This window comes from Nycticebus coucang, chromosome 6 (assembly GCF_027406575.1).
Source record: "Nycticebus coucang isolate mNycCou1 chromosome 6, mNycCou1.pri, whole genome shotgun sequence".
NCBI classification, from domain to species: domain Eukaryota; kingdom Metazoa; phylum Chordata; class Mammalia; order Primates; family Lorisidae; genus Nycticebus; species Nycticebus coucang.
The window spans coordinates 77564954-77589953 of record NC_069785.1 but is presented as its reverse complement, the minus strand read 5'-3'; the positions used below and the strand labels follow the sequence as shown (position 1 = coordinate 77589953).

Here is a 25000-nt window from a genome sequence, read left to right as displayed (position 1 = left end):
CTCAGAGCCTCCTTTCTCACACCCTCCTAAAGCATGGTATATACCTGTCTCCCACCAATGGGACCCCACTCAACTCCCAGGCCCACCATTGCTTTTTCTTACTCTTGGCCAGGGATCTGACTTTCTTTCCCCACTGGGTTAGGCATGGTCTCCCCCTAAACCTTGGCTCTAACCCTCCCTGTGCAAAGGCTTGACCAACACAGCAAAAGAGGTAGCTGAAACCCCTAGGCTGCTTCTCGTGGACAGGGCCCCAGGGCCAGGCCTGTGTGTGTGGCAGTTGGACAGTGAGGCAGGGCAGGCAGTGAGCGTTCCCCCATGGGCAGACACAGGACACTCACTCGTGCAGCTGACACGAAGCAGCAGCTACATCTCCCGGCCATGCTCCCACTCACAGAGACAGGGGGATGGACGATACGGCATGGGGGGGACGGCTGGGCAGGACAGGCAGGCTCGGCAGGGGAAGCGCCGAGGCAGGACGGCAGTATCCTCATGGAGTGGTTTATTACAATTCCATCTCACAAGGCAGGTGGGCGGGCAGCAGCGGCACATGAAATCCAAGCCCCTGACAGACGTCTGCCTCGGGCGCATGCAACAGTGCAACATGGTAAAGCGCAAACATGGGCGACCGAGGCGACATGGGACACGAGACACAGAATGGGGAACAAGGCTGGGGCGATGGGGCCCTGGAGTGGGACTCAGTCCCCCCACCCTCACGGGCAGGACAGAAAAAATAAGATTCGTACTTCTTGTAAAATGCCCATTTGCTGGGTACTTTCTTTCTCCTTATCTTGAAAAATAATAAAAAATAAACACACAAAAAGAATTCTCAAAAAAGGAAAGGAATAAAACTCTAAGAAGGCGAGTGTTGGGAGGCTGGGGCACGGCCTCCCACTCTCCAGCCCCCTTCCTGGCCCCTCGGTGGGCTTCCCAAGCCCAACATTTGGGCCCATGAGAGAAGGGACCAGAGGGGCACAGGCCAGGACAGAGGAAAGAGGCCCACCAGCCTGCTGGGGCTCAGTTCAGGCTCAGGCCCAGCAAGCAGGGACACCAGGTCCATGATCTTCCATGTTCAGTCCCCACAGGCCCATGACCTGGGCAGAGGCTGGTGGTCACAGGCGCAGCTCATGAGTTTTGATGTGTTCGAGCTGCTCTCGAAGCTGCAGGAAGGAGGGCCGCATGGTGGCATCCAGATGCCAGCAGTTCTTCATGACCTCGTAGACTGCAGACGGGCAGCCATCAGGGGCATCCATCTTGTAGCCCTTCTCCACCCGAGGGACAACGTCCTTCAGGGGCTGTGGGTAGGGGGATGGTAGGAAGCAGTGTAGAGCCTGACCCTGGAGGGGATCCCTACCCTCCCTACCAGGAGGTGGCCAGAAGCTCCCCAGGGAAGGCCTGAGGTTTCTAGTCTTCAGATTTGGAGGCCACTTACCCCTGTAAATCCCTCCCCTGCTCTAAGCTCCATCCTCGGCCTACCCACAAACCTGGCCTCAGCACACATACTCACAATTCTTGGATAAGGCACGCGCCCAAAGGAGTAGATTTCCCAGAGGAGGATTCCAAAACTCCACACGTCAGACTTGGTGGAGAATTTCTGTCAGGTGGGTTGAAGAAGCAGCGTCAGATCCTGGGAATCTAGGGCCGGGGAATGACCCAGGACCCCTGGACACCATGCCTCAGGCCCCAGGTGGGAGGCAAGCCCTACCTTCTCTCTCAGGGCCTCAGGGGCTGTCCACTTAACTGGCAGTTTGCCTGTGTCTTGGGTGCTAGAAGCTTCCTTGGTGAGGCCGAAGTCGCTGACCTTGGCTACGTTGTCCTCAGACACCAGCACGTTGCGGGCAGCCAGGTCCCGGTGTACAAAGTTATTGCCTTCCAGGTATTCCATGGCTTCACAGACATCTCTGGGGGCAGACCAGCCCCAAGCCCCCTCAGACTGGGGCTCCCACAGCAGAGCAGGAAACCCCTCAAATCCCACCCAGCCTTGGGGCTACTTCACTTACAGTGAGAACTTGAGGAGACAGTCTCCACCCAGCACCGACCGACCCCTTGACCGCAGATAGTCCACCAGGCTCCCCTGGGGGGGGCAGGAAAGACCAACCAGACCCATAAATCAGACTTACTCTGCAGCCTTCTCAAACAGTGGGTTTGGTGGCTAGGTCAATGGCCACCCAAGGAAAGTGTGAGAACAGGGAAGGAGCAGAGAGGGCATCCCCAGTGGACACTGTGCTCAGAATCATTCACGCATTATTGTTTTTAATTCTCACAAATAGAGGCAGACTTTGATATTGTCTCCATTCTATAGACATGAAACCAAGGCTTGGAGAGCTGATGTGGTTTGTCCCATCTCATGGTAAATAAATGTGAACCAGGACAAGGCAGGTAAATTCAAAACTCAGTTGGGGGCTGAGCACAGTGGCTCACATCTGTAATCCTAGCATTCTGGGAGGCCAAGGAAGGTGGATTTCTTGAGCTCAGGAGTCTGAGACCGGCCTGAGCAAGAGAAAGACCCTATATCTACTAAAAACAGAAAAACCAGCTGGATGCTGTGGCAGGTGCCTATAGTCCCAGCTACTTGGGAAGCTGAGGCAAGAATTGCTTGAGCCCTAAAGTTTGAGGTTGCTGTGAGCTATTATGTCACGGCATTCTACCCAGTGCGACAAGAGTGAGACCCTGTCTCAAAACAACAACAACAAAAAATCTCTATGGGCTGGGTGCTGTGGCTCATGCCTATAATTCTAGCACTTTGGGAGGCTGAGGCAGGTGGGTTGCCTGAGCTTATAGGTTCAAGACCAGCCTGAGCTGGAGTGAAACCTCGTCTCTAAAAAAAGCTGGGCATTTTGGCAGGCACCTGTAGTCCCAGCTACTTGGGAGGCTAAGGCAAGAGAACTGCTTAAGTCTAAGAGTTTGAGGTTGCTGTGAGCTATGATGTCACAGTACTCTAGTGAAGGTGACAAAATCAGACTGTCTCAAAAAAAAGCTCAGTTGGGGTGGGAAGACTAAGGGAACAGAAGCTCAAAGGTACAATGGGGGGACTGGGGGCAGGTAGAAAGCCTGAGCCCCAGTGTTTGGCTCTGGGAAGGCAATCTCTGGGTGGGCACCCACCTTGGCCATGTACTCAGTGACGATGTAGAGCCCCCCCTTCTCCTCCACGATCACACCTAGGAGCTGTACCAGGTTGCTGTGCCGAAGTTGCCTGGGGCAGGACGAGGGTGGTCAGAGCCTGCCAAGCCTCTCCCTCAGCCCTTGCCCGTGGGGCAACCTCCTCACTCACCCCTGCCCCTACTCACGTCATGACTGAGGCCTCAGCCAGGAAGGCCTGAGCAGTTGCATCGTTCTTAATGCACTTGACAGCGACTTTGTTCCCTCGGTAATCGCCCAGCATCACATCTGTGGGAAGAGAGGTGGAAGCTGTTCCCTGGACTTTCTATGGTCCCTTGGCCCCTCCTGGGCACCCTGCCCCAGCAGCTCACCTCCAAACTCCCCCTTCCCGATGGTCTGCAGCAGCTTCAGTTCCTTCATGTTTAGTGCCCAGCCACCTACGGGGAAGAGCAGTGAGAGGCATGGAAGCTGAGCGTCATCACTGGGATGGCAGAAGAAGGCTGGACGATGAAGTATGTGGGGTTCCTTGGAGGTCCCCAGAGCCTACAGGACAGGGGCTGTGCCAGAAGGCCTGGGTGAGAGGAGTGGGTGGGCAAAAGGTCTTGTGGGTGATGGTTCACTCACTGCGATAGAATTCATCCTGGGCTGCCACGGTGCCCTCCATGACCTTTGGTTTGATGAGGCGAGTACAGAGTCCATCTGCGTCTGAGGTGTAGTGCTGTGGGGGATGACCTGGGCATTCAGAGCCAGCCCCCACTGTTTCCCCTGGCCTGATTGGCTCACATGCACTGCCCAGGTATGACCAGCAGAGGGCGGCAGAAGCTGGTCCTGCCTAGCCAGGAGTTCCTTTGAACAGGGGAGGGCCTCTCCATCTCCGGCAGGACAGGGGTTAAGGAAGATGACTCTGACATGTGGCCCATTTCCTATGTCACCTCATACACAGTTAATGGACACTCAGTTGTCACTACCACTTTGGGGCTCACAAGTATCCTCTCCCGTACCAGGACAGCCTATGACTCAGTTCTGACACCAACCTTGGCTGTACCCAGAACCCCCCTTCTCCCCAGCCACAGGCCAAGTCAGAGTACAGAGACATCAGGGAGGCCACCTGGGGCTACTGGATGCCAGATATGGCCTGGTCAGGGTAGGTAGAGATGACCCTGGAAGCTGCAGGGACATGCGGGCACATCCATGCAAGAGCCTGAGGGGCTCTGGCGATCAAAGTGCCTGGCTCATGTTTATCTGCACACATCTGGGCATGCAGGTCTGTGCCTAGATGGAGGAGAGTTAGTCCTGGGATCAGACAGACGTAGATTCTAATCCTGACACCTTCAGTTTATAGCTGTGGGACCTCAGGCAGGTCCCTTAATTGCTCTGAACCTTTGTTTCCTGGTCTACAAAATGGGGATAATGCTACCCTTTTCATAGTGGCACTTTGGGGTCAGAGGTCAGTTCTGGCATGCAACAGGTACTCTCTTGAGGTATGAAGAAACGGAGGGCCGGGCGGCACCTGTGGCTCAGTCGGTAAGGTGCCGGCCCCATATACCGAGGGTGGCGGGTTCAAACCCGGCCCCGGCCAAACTGCAACCAAAAAATAGCCGGGCTTCGTGGCGGGCGCCTGTAGTCCCAGCTACTCGGGAGGCTGAGGCAAGAGAATCGCTTAAGCCCAGGAGTTGGAGGTTGCTGTGAGCTGCGTGAGGCCACGGCACTCTACCGAGGGCCATAAAGTGAGACCGTCTCTACAAAAAAAAAAAAAAAAAGAAACGGAGGGCCCACAGAAGTTGCACAACATGCCTAGGTCCCCAACCAGAAGTAGGGGATGGGAGTTAGAAGCCAGGGGTGTGTGCACATGCTCCCGCATGGGTTTGGGAGTGGGTGAGCCTGGCAGCCCCGGCTCACCTCCACCAGCTGCATCAGGTTCTCAAAGTACACCTCCTCATCGATGCTGAGTTTGCTGGCGTGGTACATGATGCGGTAGTGCTCCACCTTGCCGTCGCAGCTCACACACAGCGTGTAGTCTCCAGGGTAGTTGGTGCTCTCCCGTACCAGGAACAGGCCCGTCTCTGGTGGGTACAGAAGCCTCTCGGCCTGCTCCCGTGTGATCTTGCCATGGAACCAGCTGGGGGTGGCCAGGTCAGAGGTCACAGCAGTCCAGGGATGCAGACCCTGGTGCCTCCTGCCAGGCTCCCCTTTCTGAAGGTGCTCCCTCTGTTTGGCACCTTCCCACAGTTCCCCGGATGCCTGACTTGATAGTTCAGTGCCTGAACTGCCTGACTGATGGTTCAGTCAGCCATCTGGGGCCTCCCTGTCCCTCTTCTGCTGTCCTACCCATCCTCCTCTTCTGTGAGGCTAGCACCCACATCCTGCCCCTGCTCTCAAAGCCCTCACCTACACTCCAGCTCCTAGCCCCTTCCTCTGGCCTCCCGCTTTCATCTGATGCTCTTACAAGAAGGACCAGGGCCTCTGCCTCATTTTTCCCCGACCCTCCTCACGGTACTCACGGCATGAGGCTGAGTTTGGTACCCGCCTTCACGCCCTCCCGCTTCTGGACATAATTGGCCGGGATGATGCCTTCACGGCCCACCTTGTTTTTGGCTTTGTACCAGTTGGGGTCCTAGGGAGAGGGTGACCCAGACATGGTCTCAGGCCTGTTGTCCCCTGCAAGGGGACCAAGCCCTAGAGATAAGAGGGTGTGATGGGAATGTAAGGTCCTCAATTACCTTGGTGACGGCTACAATGGTGAGCACATCTCCTTTGCAGAAGGGCAGGTCCTGGTCAGCAGTGCCTTGGAAGTTGTACTTGGCAATACATTCTGTACCGGATGGCCAGGCGGCCTGTAGGCCAGGTGACATGTGGGTGGGTACAGCCCAGGGCCCTTTTCCACCCACCCGCCTACACACCAGTGAGGTCATAGGTGAGCTTGGGTGAAGCGCCCCTCCCCTGAGAACTCTGGGTCCCTGCACCTGAGATTCCCCACCAATCCCAGACTGTGTCTGACCTGTGCTGGAATCCTTTATTGGAAACCTAGGCTGGGACAGAGGAGTGGGGAAAAGGGAAGTAGACTGACCCAAGCCCCACACACTCCCCTCTGCTAAGTAACTCTTGGGGTGGCAGGGTGCTCATGTGCCCAGACCCCACCCTGTGGTACCTGTATTGCAGACATCTTCTCAGGAGCTCTGGTGTCCCTGCGTCACAGGAAAGCTGACCTATCACTTGGTACCATTAGAGCTGTGGGGAGGAGAGTGAAAATGAAGGAGGTTGTAATGAAACCCCTCCCCACATTGCTGATATCTGGTTCCTTCCCCAAGGAATGTGAACAGGCACCAAGGGTATTCTGGGCTAAGACTTGAGGCAAGGTCTGTTCCCACCAGTCCTGGCAGGCTCAGAGCACTGGATAGAGAGGAGGAGGAACATGAGGGCTGCAGACCCTCATGAGGGACAAAGGGAACCCACCATTGTTAAGGCTACAGGGAACCTTCCAGACTCAACAGAATGGCAGAGAGAAGCACAGAGACTCAGGGATCAGCAGCCCTGGAGCCATCTGCCCTTGCAACCCTGTCAGCCCTAGGCCCAGAGCTACCTGGTCTGCTGGAGAAGGGCCCAGGGCAGCTCTGAGGCTGGGAAGGTGTTGCGCGACCTGGGAAAGTCACTCATGCTCTCTGGGCCCTCATGTCCTTCACTTACAAAGGCTTGCCCAGGCAGCAACATTAACTATACACTAATCCCAATTCTAGGTACATGTGGACAAGAGGACAGGGCACAAGAAGCCTAATAGCAGCATGGATAAATCTCAAACTGGAAACTGCCTGGAAGGCCACTGAGAAGAAAATGAATATACTATGACATAGTCACAAAATGGAATACTGTACAGCAGCAAACACAAAACACACACTACAGCTATGAAATAACACTGATGAATTTATAAACATAATATTAACCAAGAAGCCAGACACAGAAAAGTACAATGTGATTTTATTTGTATAAAGTTCAAAACCTGGCTAAACCAATCCAATCAGGCAGTTGCCCTTGATGGGGAGGCCTGGAGGAGCACAAGGGGACCTCTGAGTGTTAGTTATATGGACTATCTCATCTCCATGGAGTGGGTTCCTTATATGGCAAGTCACTGAGCTATGCCCTAATGAATGACACACGTTTTTGGTGTGCAGTTGGCCCTGGAACAACACAGGCCTGAAGTGTGCAGGCCCACTCAAACGTGGACTTTTTTTTTTTTTTTGGCCGGGGCTAGGTTTGAACCTGCCACCTCCGGCATATGGGACCGGCGCCCTACTCCTTGAGCCACAGGCACCGCCCTTTTTTTGCAGTTTTTGAACCCGCCACCTCTAGCATATGGGGCCGGTGCCCTACTCCTTTGAGCCACAGGCGCCTCCCCAAACATGGACTTTTTTTACAATAAAAGTTACACCTAATGTGCTTCATTTCCTCTACCTCTTCCACTTCAAACAGCAATATCAAGCCCCTTCTCTACCTCCCTCATCCTTAGTCTACACAATGTGAAGACAAGGATGAAGACCTTTATGATAATCTACTCCCACCTAATGGATAGTAAATATATTTTCTCTTCCTTATAACTTTTTCTTTTCTTTTTTTTTTGGACACAGGGTCTTGTTCTGTTCCCCAGGCTAGAGTGCAATGGCATCATCATAGCTCACAGCAACCTCAAACTACTGAGCTCAAGTGATCCTCCATCTCTGTCTCCCAAATAACTGGGGTTATAGGCACATGCCACTACTAATTTTTGTGTTTTTTTTTTTTATAGAGATTGGAGTCTCACAATGTTGCTTAGGCTGGTCTCAAATTCCAGCCTCAAGTGATCCTTCTGCCTCAGTCTCCCAGGTACTACAATTACAAGCATGCGCCACCATGTCCAGCTGTTAAGATTTTATTTATTTTTTTTTGTTTTGGTTGGGGCTGGGTTTGAACCCACCACCTCCAGTATATGGGGCCAGTGCCCTACTCTTTTGAGCCACAGGTGCCACCTTTTTAAAAATTTTTTTCCCCATATTTATTTATTTATTATTGAGACAGAGTCTCACTATGTCACCCTTGGTAGAGTGCTGTGACGTCATAGCTCACAGCAACCTCCAACTCTTGGGCTTAAGCAAGTCTCTTGCTTCAGCCTCCCAAATAGCTGGGACTACAGGCGCCCCCCACAACGCCCGACTATTATTTTGTTGTTGTTGCAGTTTGGCCGGGGCCAGGTTCGAACCCGCCACCCTTAGTATATGGGGCCAGTGCCCCATATACTCACTGAGCCACTCTCAAAAGTAAATTATTAATGGTTAAGTTTGGGGGGATGGTAATGGCACACACCTGTAGTCCCAGCTCCTCAAGAGGCTCAGGTAGGAGGATCACTTCAGCCCAGGAGTTTGAGGTTGCAGTGAGGTGTGATGACACTACTGCATGCTAGTTGGAGCAGCAGAGTGAGACTGTCTCAAAAAACTAAAAAAGGTTATATGTACATTTTTTTTGGGGGGGGGGACAGAGTCTCACTATGTTGCCCTCAGTAGAGTGCCGTAGCGTCACAGCTCATAGCAACCTCAAACTCTTGGGCTTAAGCTATTCCCTTGCTTCAGTCTCCCAAGTAGCTGGGACTATAGGTGCCCACCACAACACCCAGCTATTTTTTGTTGCAGCTGTCATTGTTGTTTAGTTGGCCAGGGCCGAGTTCGAACCCGCCATCCTTAGTATATGTGGCTGACTCCGTAACCACTGTGCTACAGGCGCCGAGCCTATATGTACATCTTTGATTGCACACGGGGATTGGTGCCTCTAACACCTGCATTGTTTAAGGATCAATTCTATATTTAGTTTAATAAATATGACTCCCCAAAAAAGCTATCCCAGCCAGGGCAGTGCCTGTGGCTCAGCGCGTAGGGTGCTGGTCCCATATGCCGGAAGTGGTGGGTTCAAACCCAGCCCTGGCCAAATTAAAAAAAAAAAAAAAGCTATCCCAGCCAACCTTCATGACCCAAGAGCAGCATCCAATACTGTGTGCACACACATGGAAGCCCCAGCCCAGAGCAAGAACCCATCTCAGGAAGCAGAGGGATACTGTTTCTTTTCCACTGGTGGGGAAACAGAGGCCTCAACATGGTCAGTGGCTTCTCCATGGCCACAGTATACTGGAAGAGAAACTCCTTTGTAAGCCCCATGACCAGGCTCATTTGACAGAATGGATGAGGTCTGGGAGCCAGGCTGATGGTCACACACATCCCCACTCTGCAGGCCAGGCAGTGGGAGAGGACATTTTATGTGTAAGTGCTGTGGGTGTGAAATGAGTAAGGACTGCAGAGCTCAGGCAGGTTCCCCAGAGGAGAGTACTGGAGGGCTCACAGAGGGTGGGCCAGGGAAGGCATTCCAGCTTGGTATGGCAACCTGTGCAAAGGTGTCAGCATAGGAGACAGGCACAGTGTGAGAAATGTGAGGGGAGGTAGGAGGTGGACTCTGCCCCTCTGGGGCTCCAGAGCCTACCCTGAGCACCCCTGCTTAGGGGATGCTGTAGGGAATAGCTTCAAGTGGGCCCACAGAAACTCTGTAGGCTTCTAGAGCCAATGTGAGGAACCAGGGTTTGATTCTGTGGGTGATGGGGCCTGGGACTTCAGCAGGGGAGCATGTGATCTTAAGAGAGCAGAAAGAGCTGGGGAAAGGACAGCCAGAGACCACGACACCACTTCCAGGCCTCACATGTAGTTCCACAGTCAGGCAGACTTGTGCTTACAACCTGCTCTTCTGAGTGTTCAATGTGGGGTGTGTGACTTGAGCCTTCTGAGCCTCACGTCCCTTACCCTGAAAGTAGGCCATGGAGAAGGTGGAATGAAATCCTGAAATTGAGAGTGTCTAGTGTATCCCCTTCCCCGGAATCATGGCCCTTCCTGTCCTAAGGTCAGCCCATTACCCCCCCACTATCTAGGCAACAACACTGAGGCCCAAGGAGGATGAGCTTGGACCCCCACTTCCCTCCGCATTCATGAGACTGAACTACCATGAGTACAGAAACCACCTCTGAGCCACCATGAACTACATGCTATGGGGGTGGGGCATGCTATGAGCTCTTTTTATGCCTATTTTACAGAAACAGAAACCAAGTTCAAGTGGTTGAACAACCTGCCTGAAGTCAAACGTCTAGTTAGGGATGACAGCCCAGAACTTGAACTTGGGTCCCACTGTGGTTGGCTGGGTCCCCAAACTTCCAGGTCCTCTGAATAGAGCTCTGGTAGCTCTCCACATCCCCATGCCTCTACTTCCCAAATACACAGTCATCACGGGAGGGCGCGGAGGCTGCCGCACTGTTAGTCACCCTTCCAGCTGTCAGTTTGCAAACACTCCCCTCCTGGCCTGCAGCTGCTGCCGCCGCCTCCCTGCTGCCATGATGATAATAACAACAATAATAACAGGCCCTGCTTTCTGAACACTTACTCTACATCAAGTCCTATCCTTGCACATTATGGCTCATCAACCTCTCCAACAACTCTGACAGAGGGGCTGTCATTCCTATTTTTTTTTTTTTTTTGGAGAGACTGAGTCTCACTTTATCGCCATTGGTAGAGTGCTGTGGTGTCTCAGCTCACAGCAACCTCCAACTCCCAGGCTTAGGCAATTCTCTTGCCTCAGCCTCCCGAGTAGCTGGGACTACATGCCCCTGCCACAATGCCCGGCTATTTTGTTGTTGTTGTCGTTGCAGTTTGGCTGGGGCTGGGTTTGAACCTGCCACCCTCGGTATATGGGGCTGGCGCCCTACTCACTGAGCCATAGGCACCACCCTGTCTTCCGTATTTTGCACACGAGGACCCTGAGTGAGGCTGAGGGGCAAGGTGGCCTTGCCTGGGGTCACACCTCTGATCAGCATCCTGTCCTGCTCAGGTGTCAGGCTCCTGGACTGCTCAGGGGTGCCTCCCTGGCTTACGTGCCCCACTGTGCCCAGGAGTTGTTTCCCTGTTTCCCCGAAAATAAGACATCCTCCGAAAATAAGATCTACTTACAGGAAAGATAAGACGTCCCCTGAAAATAAGACCTAGCACATCTCTGGGAGCACACCTTAAAATAAGACACTGTCTTATTTTCGAGGAAACAGGGTAGCTAGGACCACGCTAACCTACCAAGAGACAGTAACAGAGAGCAAGTGAGACAGAGAGAGAGGAGGGAGGAGAGAGAAGTGGTCATGAGGGGCAAAGATGGTGGAGCTCTGAGGGGCAGGCCCAGGAGTGGTCCAGTCAGGGTGGGTTTTCTCAAGGAGCTGATCTTTGACAGCTACAGAGAACCTGGAAAGGGGACAGAAGAGGAGCTAAACTCATCACCTTTACTGTACTGGCTGTGACTCTGGGCCCCAGCTTCCCCATCTGTACAATGGATTTTTTTTTTTTTTTTTTTGAGACAGAGCCTCAAGTTGTGGCCCTGGGTAGAGTGCCGTGGCGTCACAGCTCACAGCAACCTCCAACTCCTGGGCTCAAGCGAGTCTCCTGCCTCTGCCTCTTAAGTAGCTGGGACTACAGGCCCCGCCACAACACCCGACTATTTTTTGGTTGCAGCTGTCATTGTTGTTTGGTGGCCCCGGGCTGGATTTTAACTCACCAGGTCTGGTATATGTGGTTGGCGCCTTAGCTGCTTGAGCCATAGGCCCCGAGCCAGTACAATGAATTATTGATAACTCTTGCTTTAAGGGTTGCCCTGAGGACCAGAGCTGCTGCTCTCAGCACTAGGAATGCTCCCTGCCTCACCATAGGCATCCTGTAAGCTGGGGCTGTTGACTTCTTGGACAGCTTCTCCTGGTGGAGTCATAAGCCCAAGCTGGCCCCCAGCCAGTACCTAGACTGGAGCCCCTCTTTACAACATCCCCAAAAGGTGACACCTTTCCACCAGGTCGGAGACTGAGAGGAGTGGCTGAAGGGGCAACTGCAAATTTAACCTTCACAACGCAGCCTGGGTCAGGCAGGGGGTTCTTCTCCATGTTATCTGAACTCAGGGCCAGGCTACTCTATGGAGGCTTTGCAGAACACTGTCCTGGGTGCCAGGGGCTCTGAGTCCTGTACCTGCCTCTGCTACTAACTTACTTTGTGACCTTTCTGGGATTTGCAGGATTCCAGCATCTCAGCCAGACTTCTTTCCCATCTGCTGTTCCCAGGACACCTGTACCTTGGCTCCTCCTTGCCTTACCATTACCTCCCTGCTCTTTCTCCCTTCTGTACCCAAGAAACTTCCACTCAGTCTTGGGGGTGCCGTCGAAGAATCACTTCTGTTGTACATATGCCTTAAAAAAAACACAGCAGAGGGGGCGGTGCCTGTGGCTCAGTGAGTAGGGCGCCGGCCCCACACACCAAGGGTAGCAGGTTCGAACCCGGCCCTGGCCAAACTGCAACAACAACAAAAAAAAAACACAGCAGAACAGTCCCTACAGTACTGCTTGTAGTAGCAAGAGATGGGGAGACAGCATTTATGTCAACGAGTGGGGGACTGGGTAAATAAAATCACCAGATGTCCCTAGAAGGGAATAGCTCAGTACGGTAACATAACATCCAGCTATGGTGGCGCCATACAGAGCTCTAGGTGCTGATACAGAATAGTTCCCATGACAGAGTAAGTAAAATGGCAAAATACCAGTTCTAGTCATAGAAGGGAAGTTGTTGGGGGAATAGCGTAGAAGCACAGCTTCTGTGTACCATCCCATAGGTAATCAGAAAGAGGAAAGAGCACCTGTACCACAGGGAGAACAGGTGGACACTTCCTCAACCAAGTGATCAAATTAAGTCTCATCAACAGGCCAAAGTGCCTCCTCCTATAATGTACCATGGAGGACAAAGCATCGCCTGTGTGATATTCCTGCCAGAGCTGTTAACTTCACTCCAATCAGGAAGAAGCAATCAGACAAATCCAAAACAAGTGGCACAGATTCTTAACATCAATGTCATAAGAAACAAAAATAAAAAGCCTGGAGAATGTTCTAGATTAAATAGGACACTAGAGAAACATGACAAGATTCAATGAACGATCCTGAATTGGATTCTTCACTGGGGGAAAAAACCTCAGTGGTAAAAATCATGTTAGCTGGGCGCTGTGGTGGGGGCCTGTAGTCCCAGCTACTTAGAAGGCTGAGGCAGGAGGATAGCTTGAGCCCAAGAGTTTGAGGTTGCTGTGAGCTATGATGCCCCAACACTATACCCCAGGGTAATAAAGTGATACTATCTCCAAAAAAAAAAAAAAAAAATCATTTGGAAGCAATTGTCGAAATGAAAATAATAGGTAATATTAAATTAATGTCAGTTTTCATAAGTGTAATCATGGCACTGAGATTATGTAAGAGAGACATGCTAAAGTTCTTAGAAGGGAAAAGATATGATGCTTAGAACTAACTAGTAAAAAAATATGTAGATAAAAAAAGTAAAGTCAATGTAGCAAAATGTTAAGAACTGGTAAATCTGAGCAAAGGATGAGTGAATATTCATTATACTATTATTTCAACTTTTTGGTAAGTTTGAAATATTCAAAATAAAAGGCTGTCAAAAAAAGCCAGGTGTAACACAATTATAAGAGGGACTTTATCTAACAAATGCAAACATTGTAACCTAATTCTTTGTACCCTCAACAAACCTGAAACAATAAAAAAAAAAAAAAGCTAGGTGTAAATCACCTATGCTATACTACAAGCTGTGTTTTTTTTTTTTTTCTTTTGGCCGGGGCTGGGTTTGAACCCACCACCTCTGGCATATGGGACCGCCGCCCTACAAGCTATGTTTTTAAAGAAGATGAACAATATAGGAAACTGATCATAGAGGTTGTCTCTCAGATGGGAAGGGATCAAGTTTAAGGGAAACTTAACTTTTTACCATATATTTGCCATTTTGTTCTTTGGAAAATTTTTTTTTTTTTTGTAGAGACAGAGTTTCACTTTATTGCCCTCGGTAGAGTGCCGTGGTGCCACACAGCTCACAGCAACCTCAAACTCCTGGGCTTAGGTGATTCTCCTGCCTCAGCCTCCCGAGTAGCTGGGACTACAGGCGCCCGCCACAACGCCCGGCTATTAATGGAAAAAATTTTTTTAAACTTCTTGCATCTATTACTTTCTCCCTAAAAATAAAATTGAAAATAAGTAACTTTTTGTAAACTGCCTCTGCCAGGAGCCTTCCTTGGGTCCCCAGTTGTGTTGCCCAGGGCCTACCACACCTCACACATCCCTGTGCTCCAGTGAGAATACCACTAGTTGTGGCCTGTGGTTTAGGGTGGACTAGGAACTCTGCAGGGGAAAACTAGGGTCTGACTCACATTTGCATCCATCCCCAGCTGGGCTGGGCCCAGAGTGGCCGCTCAGTAAACCAGTGCTGAATGAATGAATGCATGAGAAGGAAGAAGCCAGGCTGGCTGTACCACACTGACGTTCTAACTAATGGGACTATATTTAACCCCACAGGGACAACAGCTCTCACCCTACCCTCCCTACCCTCACAGGGCTAAGGAACAGGGGCTTGGGATGTGATAGGGCCAGTGCTTCTTTCTGACTTCCTGCCCCAAACCCTGCCCCCAGCAGCTGTTGTGCCGGGGTCCTGGGAACAGGCTGGGCATTGTGCCCAGGCACTGAGGTCAGTGGCCACAGCCTCAGGCAGGCCTTTCTTGGGAGCCCAGGCTGGCAAAGAAGGAGGATAAAGGGGAATTGGGAGCCCAGAAACTCCCAGGTTGCCTTCTGCCTGCTCTGCAGACAGCTGTAAACCTCCAAAAGCCAGGCATATGGACCAGGCTAAGTCAAGGCTCCTTGCCCTGCCCCCTTCACCAAAACTCTTCTGCCTGATGGGGCGTGGGAGCCTTTAGTAACTGTTTACACCCAGCTAAAAATACCCAGTGAAAAGGGAAGTGCACAACAGACCTGGGGGGAACTTAAGGCTGTGGTCTCCAGAGACTTTCGTCCTGCCACAGGACCCAGCTGGATCCTCTGGGGGCAGCCACTGGAAGCACCAGGCAACAGCAAAGGCAACCTACCTTTTCATTCTTTGAGCCAGAGTTTCAGGAGACTTTCTGTGTGCCCAGAGCCATGCTTGGTGGGCCAGGGTGGGCAAGAGGAAAGGGCCTAGAAGGTGCTGCCTTTGGGAACCAGAGATCTCTCTGGGTCTTCTCCATTGTGCCTAGCCTGGGGCTGGGTGCTGGTGGACACCCCCCCTAGTCCCAAAACACAGAGCTGGCTGCTGTCCTTCTGGCTACTGGATGGACAACCAAGGCCTAGTGTGCTCACTCAGTACCTTGAGGTTGAGATGGCGCCACCTAGGAAGGCTTTGAGGAAGAAGGGGCAGGGGAACCAGAACTGGAAGGATTTTAGGGAGAAATGCCAGGGAGACAGGTGTGCTGGAGCAAGCCAGGATTAGAATCCAAAATGTGGCACAGAGGGAGTTAATTAAGGCTGAAGAAGGCCTAGGGAAACTCTGAGCCCAGTTTACAGGTCACAGTACAAATGCAGGCAGAATTAAGTTTCAGATCTGGTCACGCCCCTTCCAAAAGGGCAGTGCACCTGAGGGTGGGGCATGCACCAGCAGTTGGGCTGGTTTGGCAGCAATAAAATCAGCTCCACCCTTAGTTTTGCATAGGGCACCCAGGCTGACAGTGCTGTGACACCCGCCCCCAAGCAGGCTGCAGGGCTCCCCAGCATCCTCACTGCACGGATGTCCAGGGTTGGCAGCATTAGAACAGAGCACAAGACCCTTGGAGATGCTTAAGCCTCCCCATGGGCCAGAAAGGACTAGAAGAATGCCTGGGCCTAGTGCCTGCTGCCTTACCCCAGCCCAGGGCTCACTTCAGCCCTCCGCACCCCTGCCCTAAGGGGAGGGGTAGGTTTAAAGGCTGAAAATGCTAAAAGATAAGTTACAGCAATTTGCTGGCTTTTTTCCTGCCCCCATGGCTCAGTGGGACCGGAAATCCCGTCTAGTGGTTTGGGAGAGGTGGGGGCTGGGGTTAGAGCAGGCTAACGGGGAGCCTCCTCCCCAGCACTGCTGCAGCTTGAGGCTGCCTCTCCTGGCCCAGAAAGGTTTCTAATTACTGCTCAGGAGCCTAATTACCTACGTGTGCTGGGCAATGGGGACTCTGGGCCTCCCTAGGGCCCTAACCAGGCCTGTGCTCCACCCATCCCCTTAGCACAGGCTGTGGTCTTAGCATCTTAATTTGCCTATATTTACATACAGCTTCTCAGCACTAACCTCCAATGACCCATTGAAAATCATGAACTGTCTTTGTCCTTTACCCCAAAGTCTCCTAGCCACATTATAGGTGGGGAGACTGAGGGCTGAGGTCCATGAACTGTCTAGAACTTTGGTCTGGGATTTCTGGCCTCCCCATTTCAGAACTAGGACTCTCAGAACACACAGTTGGAGGGCAAAGCTATGGGGGACCAACAAGGAGGACAGACTTGCTACCCACTTGGGAAAAGGGGGAGTTAACAACACAATCAGCACAAAGCATGGGAATTAAAAAAAAAAAAAAGGAAAGAAAGCATGGGAATTAGAGCCTGCTGACCCAGTGTGGTACAGTACCTTGCATTAGTTATTTAAACCTCAAAATACCCTATGAGGCAAGTATTGTTGATCTCTGACAGAGTAAGAAACAGCTGGGGGGGTGGTGGGGAGATCACAGCTTCCAATTGGGTAGAACAGGGACTTGAGTCCAGTTTTGTCTGAACCTTGATCAAGAGACCTTTCCTTGGGCAGACAAGATAACTCCCAGAAAATGGACAGATGTGGGGCACTGAGGGGAGGTCTGCCCAGAGCTTGGATCTTCTGCTTGGGGAGGCAGAGGTACATCTGTGTCCACTTCTTGCTCATCTGCATACCCTGGCCTTGCACAGAAAGACCAAGAGTTTGACCAGGGCCACACAGCAACTAGCTAGCAGCCCCAGAAGTTCACAAGCACCAAACAAGGACCTCTGCCCTCAACATTGCCTCTTCCTTAAATGCTGTTAGATTTTCATATGTCCTTCCCCTCCAGGAAGCCCTTTAGGATGCTCCAGCCCACACAGATCCCCAGCTTCTGAGCTCTTACCAGCCCTGTCAGGAAGTTAGAACCACAGGCCTCCCCTAAGTCTCCCCTACCAGCCAGCAGGGGAGCTCTCAGGGTTTGCTCTTCATCCTCTCTTGTTTCCCTACAGCTTAGATAGCAGAGGCTGCAGATGCACTAAGCTGGTTGCGGGGCTGGTCAGGGCTGGGAAGCAGCATCCAGGGTGGACAGGGGTCAGATGACACCCAGGTTTTCACCCACCGATAAAGCTTCCAATAGGCCAAGTGGCCTCTCTTCTGCTTGTTCTTTGACTCTGGGCCCAGACCACGGAAGGGGAGGGGGAGGGAAGCTGCGGTTGGAGGCAGTGCACAGCTAGTGTGTGATGAGAAGCTGCCCTCATAGCAGCACCTCAAAACCAGGAAGAGAAACTGAGCAAGCAGAAAGGGTGGGCTGAGCTGCAGGGGATCCGCTAAGGGGAGCTCCCAAATAGCTGCTGGACAAACTGTTTCCCCCTTTTGGGTCTCAGTTTTCCCCTGGGGAAAATGGGAGTCTATGTCAGGTCCGGCCAGTCTGCCCTGGCCAGTGTAGTCTATAACTAAAGGGCACTGCAGGGGGCATCAGGCTGGATAAAGGAGCACCTCTCGATTGGTGGAGCACCTCTGACACTAGAGAGCAGGGACTCAGTCACCTGAAGCCACCCTCTCTCCCTCGTCATTCTCCCCTCAGGCATGCAGGGAGCACTAGTTCTTTCTTCACCAGTTCTTTATTTTTAGGTCTGAATTTGACTTTAATCATTACTTAGCGGATTCTATTTCCAGCCTGTGGATGAAGGGACCTGGAGGGGAGGAGAGAAGGAAGGGAGGCAGTGCTCCCTGTCAGGCATGGAGGATGGCCTGCTCCTCCACCCATCCTGTCCCCAACTAAGGGCAGGGGGAACTGAGAAACATCCAAAGGGCTCACACGAGCCAGGCCAGCATCTTAGGGAGGACCCCACCCTGTGACCTCATCTCAGTCCAAGCTGTGGGACAGAAGGGCAGTTGTAATGCCCACTTCCCCTGGTCCAAGACTGAGGAGGAGGTAGACACTCCACGGGCAAAAGTCCGGCAGCCAGAGTCCAAGGTCACATGCCTGTGCGACCCCTATATTTAATGGCCTAGGATGTCTTGGGCTACTCTAGGGTCATCTGGGGCTATGGTCTATTAGGCCCAGGGAATGCCTAGCTAAGACTGGTTTCCTTTTACTGCCTACAAGGTGGCTCCAGGAGGGTACTCCCAGTTACTATGGTCTCCATTGAAGTGCAACAAAAGCAAGCAAGGTGTCACAGCAGGACACGCGCAGGTTAGACCTAGGGAACATCTGCCAAGGAGGAGGATGTTAACACACAAGAGTTCTCCAGTGACTCTGTGGACTGTTTATGTTCCCATCTATCCCTTCGAACTCCCAGCTGGGAGGCTCTAAGGCTCTAGAATGCTCCCCCCTCCAGCTTTCTTCCCTTCTTTAGCTACTGGGAAAGGGTGGGAAGATCAGGCTGGCATGGCTGTCCCTAGGATGCCTGGGTCCCCTGCCCAAGTCTCAGGCTAAGTAAGCCTCTATTTCTACTGGGGAGAGGCTGGGCTGGGCTGGGCTGGGCTGGCCTAGGTTGGGAGGCAGAAGTCAGCTGGGCTCTCAGAGAGGAGGCCTTGTCTACTTAGCTCTGATATTGGGAGACCGGAAGGGGAATGGGTGGGGTCAGGACACCAAGGAGCAGCCCATATTTCCAGGGCCAGCCCCATGCCCTGAGCCAGCCAATCACATAGCATAGGGAAAAAGGAAGGCAGAGAGTCTAGGCAGGGCCCTGGCCTTAGTAGCCCAGAACCTCAGGAGCAGATGGTTTCAGAGGGGAATCTCATCTTTCTGTTGGTAAATGGTCAGCCAATGTTGGCCCTTGGCTCATGACTTCCCACATGTTGAGGCAACTTGCAGTGGACATTCCTTCAACAATGCCAACCCTTACTTGGGTAAGGGTAAGCAGAGGAGAGGGATTGCGCCAGGCACTTTCTAATTCCTTGATTAGCTAGTTCATGCTGTTTTCACACCTTCCTCTGAAGTAAATCACCATCCCCTATTTATACAAAGGAGACTCAGAGGATCAGTGACTTATCTAAGATCCCTCTACCTTGGCCCAAGTGGCATGGCTGAGCCTGAAACCAATCAGGTGCCAAGTTACCTGTTCTCTGTAATACCCTGGCTGCTTTGGGGGCCCACAGCGACAACCACTACCCTATCAACATATAAGACACAACACACACCCCAGTTAAACAGTACAGGTGAAGGTGCTGTGGCAGAGCTGCTTGGAATATTCTATAGCTTTATAGAGGCAAAATTACTCAGACCATGTAGCAAGCACTATGAGGAAATGTCCACAGACACAGTATTCAATGAAAAAAGGTGTCATGGCAGGCACACTCAAACAGTAACAGTGATGAAAAAAAATCAGGAAAGACTGGCAGGGAACTTTAAGATGCTAACACAGTCATTGCTTAGTGAAAAAAATCGTGGGTGATTTTTGTTTTGTTGTTTAAATTTTCTATACTGCTGTTTTGCTACTTTCCAAATCAAGAAAATTAGTATGTACACAGTTTCCTTACAATAAGCTTAGGTTCACTTCCCCAGGACTGAAATGCTCACCAGATCCAGCTGAAGTATTAGGGACACTTCTGCCATGGGGATGGCCTTTCCCATGTAGGACAGTCCCTCACATATATAAGGATGTCTTCCTACCTTATCTTTCCCAAATGCAACACCTCTGCTCTTTGGGGATTGCATGTCCAAGCTTCAAAATCCCTCAAAAGATGGAGCCCAAAACTGACCCAAGGGTTGCTGCCCTTTGGGGGTAAGCATGTCACACTGTGGATCCTGGGATTCAGCTCCTGCCTACTTGGGGAAAACTAAACTATGTCCCTTTTCCAACCCTTGCCATGGGCCACTCTGTGTGGCTTTGCCTCTTGTGGTCTGGTGCATCTGCAATGAAGTGGAAAATTTTCTGGTCTTTCCTCACCTCTGACCCAATGCAGAGAGAACAGCCTCTCTTGAGAAGGAAGATGGCACCAAATCCACTAAATAAAAAATGCTTCCCCAGGCCAGGGCACAGTGGCTCATGCCTGTAATCCTAGCATTCTAGGAAGCTGAGACGGGAGGATCCCTTGAGTTTAGGAGTTGGAGAACAGTGCAAGCAACAGTGAGACACCATCTCTACTAAAAATAGAAAAATTAGCTGGGTGTTGTGGCAGGTGCCTGTAGTCCCAGCTACTTGGGAGGCTGAGGCAAGAGGGTCACTGGAGCCTAGGAGTTTGAGGTTGCAGTGAGCTATGACCCATGGTACTCTCCTGGCCAACAAAGTGAGACTCTATCTCAACAAACAAACAAAACACACTCCTGCACATGTACTAGCCACAAGCCAGACTCCCTTCTACAAAGGCCCTGGGACCCCAGGATGCACCCTCACAGCTCACAGTTGGTACAAAAGCACTCAACTGTGTCAGGCCCCAGCCAAATCCCTTTAGACTGGAAAGATAGGGCTGGGTGTGGGGCTATGTGAGGGGAGTCTCACAGGCCCAGGACATCTGGGTCCTCTTCACTGTGCATGTCAGGGTAACCAAAACCCCCCCCAAAAAAAACCAAATAGGGGCCTGAGTAGAATGAAAGTGCCAGCAGGTCCAAGGGTGCCCAGACATGGCTCAGCAATTTCCTGAAAATGGTTTGCTCTCCTGGGAGCAAGAGGATCCTCCAAGGCTCCCAATCTCACCCCTGCGTCCTTTTGCCTGGTTCCTGCTGTGGCCACACCCCCAGGGCAGTAGGAGCCTGAAATAGTCTTCTAGGTGCCCTCACTATGACAATGCTCCCATGCCAGGCTTGTAAAGTACTGCCAGTGGAGATAGGGCTCTCACTTTGCCCATCTGGATCCTGTTCATATTCTGAACCTGGTTGGTTGCTCCTGTGCCAGCTGGGCCAAATGTGTGGGAGGCCTGGGCTAGAAGTGACCACCAGGCTGTTTAAATTGACTGCCATACCACACAGGTGCTCCCATGCCATACACTCACCATATCACCTGCTAGCAAACCAAAGGGAAATGCCACGGCGATGCTGAAGCTGCCTGAAGGGCCTAGCTGGGACCGGAAGCCATTTCCTCCCTCCAGCCCTCTGCAGGGGAGCACGTGCTCACCCCACAAGGTCCCTCCTGGGCCAGGGTGGAGGCCTGCATCCCTGCTGAAGGTGCCTTCCTGGTTTCCTTCTGTCCATAGCAGTCCAGCTCTGCAGAGCTGGAGATGAAAGGACAGCTGGCCTAACTCTACCAGAAGCCTGGGGTAGCAACTTCCCCCTTTGAGCCTCAGGTCCCTGATCCATAAAATAGGCAGAGAAGTGAACCCATAGTCAAGCTCCAAAGATCTGATGGCTGGACACACCCCCCTCCTGACATCTCCCTGAGGAGCCTGGGAGAACTGACTGACCAGGATGCCAGAAGATGGGGGCACAGTGCCAATTCCCTGTGTCACCTTCACCCAGGATCAAAGACCTGCCCAGTTTCCCATTCAAAGGTCAGAGGTCCCTTGGCTTAGGCTTGGTCTTCTAGGCCTACGTGACAGCTTCAGTCCCAAGACCTGGGCTTTTAGCAAGGCTCAAGTAAGGTAGCTGGGCTCTGGGCTTGCCTGCAGCCAGCAGGGCCTCAGTGGAAGAAAGAGGGAGGGGTTGTAACCAAGCAGGCCAGGGCACCTGCAAGGAGGCCCTGGGCAGGGAAGGCCAAATTCCCCCAAGTCCAGCCCACTCTCCAGGCCCGAGCCCTGAGCGTCTTCCCCTATGTTCCTTACAGGGAGGACTAGGGATGACCTGAGAAGACAGGCCTGTGGGGCTGCAGGGCAGTACCTCCCTCGTGCGCTCCCTTCGAGTTAGGTCTGACAGGGGCTCCTGGGAGAATTCGAACTCGAGAAAGAAGGGGGTAAATGATGTGGGGGATGGGAATGGACGCGGCCACAGAGGCTAGATATACGACCTCCACTCTCCTCTCTCCAGAGGACACCCAGACACACACCTCCTCCGGGGCTGCCAGGCACTCACCTCTCTTGGGGTGCTGTGGGTCCGGGCCACCTCGCCGAGGGCGGCATCAGCGGCCTGCAGGACGGTCCATGCGGCCAGGGGGGAGGGGAGGGGCGCGGGAGTCCCCAGGGGGTGCGGTACAAAGAGATGTGGGTGCAAAAAGAGGGAAGGAGGGACCGCCAGAGGCAGGGGGATGGCCGCGCGGCCCGGGTCGGGGAGGGAAGAAAGGCGGGGGAAGGGGGGCGGGAGGGAGTTGGGGGGAGGAAACAATGTAGCCGGCGCGGCTCCGGCAGAGTTCCGCTTCCGAACGCCGCCAGCAAGGTTTGATTTTTGGATCGTCGCGCCGGCTGCCAGGGGCCGCCCCGGACGCTCGATTCGGGGACCGCGGGGGCTCCCAGTGTTCCACGCCCCGGAGGCTCCGGCTGCCAGAGGGGCGGGAGGGACGGCTGGCCAGGGACGGCCCAGACGGCGGCGCGGCCAGGCGGTCGTCCCGTTCGGACTCCGCGCCAGCAAGATCCCTGGGGCAGAGTGCGGGGTGGAGCGGCAGCGGGAGGGCGTCGGCGGGCTCGGTGGCCGCAGCCAACCTCGGCTCGCCCGGGGCTCCGCCGGGAGGAAGCTCGCAGGCCTGACGAGAGGAAGCGCGGCCCGGATCCTCCGCCCGCGGCAGCGCGCCTGCGCGAGGGGGCCTGCCCAGCGCACGGTGGGGCGTGAGCCGGCGGAGCGGCGACCCCTGCTGGGCGCCTGGAGCACTGCGGGGGGTGTGTCTGCGCCCACTCCCTGCCCCCACCTGCTGGCCTAAGTTGAAGGCTCCGAAGGTACCTCCCAGCCGGCCTTGGAGCGACTGCCCAGCATTCTCTCGGCGCAGCTGCCCGACTGCAGAAGCGATGGAGACCGAGCCTAGGCCCCCTTCCCATAATAGTGGACCTCACTCACAGCAGTAGGCATTCGTTCACACATTTCCTGGTACTGACAGTGTGACAGACCCCGCTCTGGGGTCTGCTTGTAAGACCACTTCGTTACTGTCAAGGAGTGCTCAGTCAGGTGTGAGTAGAATGGCCACAGACAATCGCAACGGAATAACTGATAACAGTGGAGAGGTGGCGTACAAGGTCTCCAGGAAGAAGAAAAGAAGGGAAGGCTAATGGGTAGACTTCAGAGAGCTGGGACCCAGGCAAAGGGAACAGCATGCACAAAGGCAGGAGTGCTGAGAAAGCTTGGTGGCTTCTGGGATCTAAAAATAGCTCAGCACGGCTGCAGCTTGTAGTGTGGGTGGGGGAGCGCGGTGGGAGATGGGTTTTCGCGAGGCTGGGGCAAGAGAGAGCCAAAGAGCCTCACGTGTCTTTCTGGGAGTTTGTTTTCTGCCTGTAGGCAATAAGGAAGCTGTCAGCTCTGCTACCTTGGGCAAGTTACTTAACCTCTCTGTGCTTTAGTTTCCTCATTTGGTAAAATGGGGAATATAATAGCACCAACTTCTTAAGGTTTTGCAGGGAGGAAATGAGTTAATACATTTAAAGTTTTTTTTTTTTTTGTAGAGACAGTCTCACTTTACCGCCTTCTGTAGAGTCCCATGATGTCACAGGACTCACAGCAACCTCTAGCTCTTGAGCTTCCGCGATTGTCCTGCCTCAGCCTCCCCAGCAGCTGGGACTACAGGCGCCCGCCACAACGCCTGGCTATTTTTTGGTTGCAGTTCAGCCATGGCTGGGTTTGAACCCGCCACCCTTGGTATGTGGGACCGGTGCCCTACTCACTGAGCCACAGGCACCACCCACATTTAAAGTTTATTTTTGTTTTTAGATACAGAGTCTCACTTTGTCACCCTTGGTAGAGTGCTGTGATGTCACAGCTCACAGTAACCTCCAACTCTTGGGCTTAGGCAATTCTCTTGCCTCAGCCTCCTGAGTAGCTGGGACTACAGGTGCCCCCCACAATGCCCAGCTATTTTTTTGTTGCAATTTGGCTAGGGCTGGGTTTGAACTGGGTATATGAGGCCGGCACCCTACTCACTGAAACACAGGTGCCCTACTCACTGAGCCACAGGTGCTGCCCAAGTTAATACATTTAAAGTTTGAAGTGCTTGGTAGCATGCAGTGGTTGGCATGTGGTGAGCCCTCAGTTAAGCATGGGCTGTTATTTTATCGTTGTTAATAATGAGCAAGGAAGTGAACTGCTCTGAGCTACAGGAGTGGACAGTGTGCTGAGGCATGGGGGACACAGAATGGGGTGCAGTGATGAGACATAGACCAGAGACTCCAGTGTAGGTAGGAGGTGAAGGGTCAGGCTTCAGTGGATATAAAGGAGGGGGAAGCGAGGCATGCTGACAATGTATTGGAACACAAAATAAGTATGAAGGGGCTCAGGGAGTGACAGGGAGAGTGAAGGGCCTTGTGGGAGACAGTGTGCCAGCAGATTGTAAAGAGCCTTGAATGCCAGGAGTTGGGTTTGCCCCCCACCCCTGACAAACTACAAGCTGGCCCCCTGATCCAGAGCACCCCTCGGTCACCTTCCCAGCTGGAGCCAGCCCTTTGAAGAGGGATGCCCTTGAGAAGACAGCTAGTAAAACTCAGGGATAAGTGTGGTGTAATGGGGGGAAAGCATAGGTTTGGGGCCCAGATCTCAGAGTAAATCTCAGCTGAGACACTTAACTAGCTGTGTGACCTTGGGCTAGTTACTTAAGGTCTCTGAGCTTGGTTTCCTCTTCTGTAAGATCAGACTCAGGATATACTTCTCTCAAGAGAGATGGTGCAGATTCAGCAAGATAACGGTTTGGGGGTGAGGGGTTGGAGAGGGCACTCAGCATAGTTGTCTTCCCTTTCTTTCCTCTGAGGTCAAGATGGCATGATAACGTGGAGTC

General features: G+C 52.8%; 1 protein-coding gene across 1 annotated transcript; it reads right to left on the bottom strand.

Moving 5' to 3' along the window:
• Positions 1-450: 450 nt before the first annotated feature.
• Positions 451-22800, bottom strand: CSK (C-terminal Src kinase). The gene is made up of 13 exons (XM_053596008.1): positions 22168-22800; positions 6245-6324; positions 5817-5930; positions 5598-5710; positions 4996-5215; positions 3721-3814; positions 3468-3533; positions 3285-3384; positions 3100-3190; positions 1998-2071; positions 1703-1898; positions 1505-1591; positions 451-1292 (listed from the first exon to the last, which is right to left on the bottom strand). The coding sequence occupies exons 2-13, from the start codon at positions 6257-6259 to the stop codon at positions 1110-1112; spliced, it is 1353 nt and encodes a 450-aa protein (XP_053451983.1). The 5' UTR covers positions 6260-6324; positions 22168-22800; the 3' UTR covers positions 451-1109.
• Positions 22801-25000: the final 2200 nt, after the last annotated feature.

Coding starts and splice junctions, on each gene's coding strand:
- CSK (XM_053596008.1), bottom strand. Junction 3,815..4,995: donor ACCTGATGCAGCTGGTGGAG/GTGAGCCGGGGC, acceptor CATCCCCCACAG/CACTACACCTCAGACGCAGA. Junction 1,899..1,997: donor TGTCTCCTCAAGTTCTCACT/GTAAGTGAAGTA, acceptor GTCTGCCCCCAG/AGATGTCTGTGAAGCCATGG.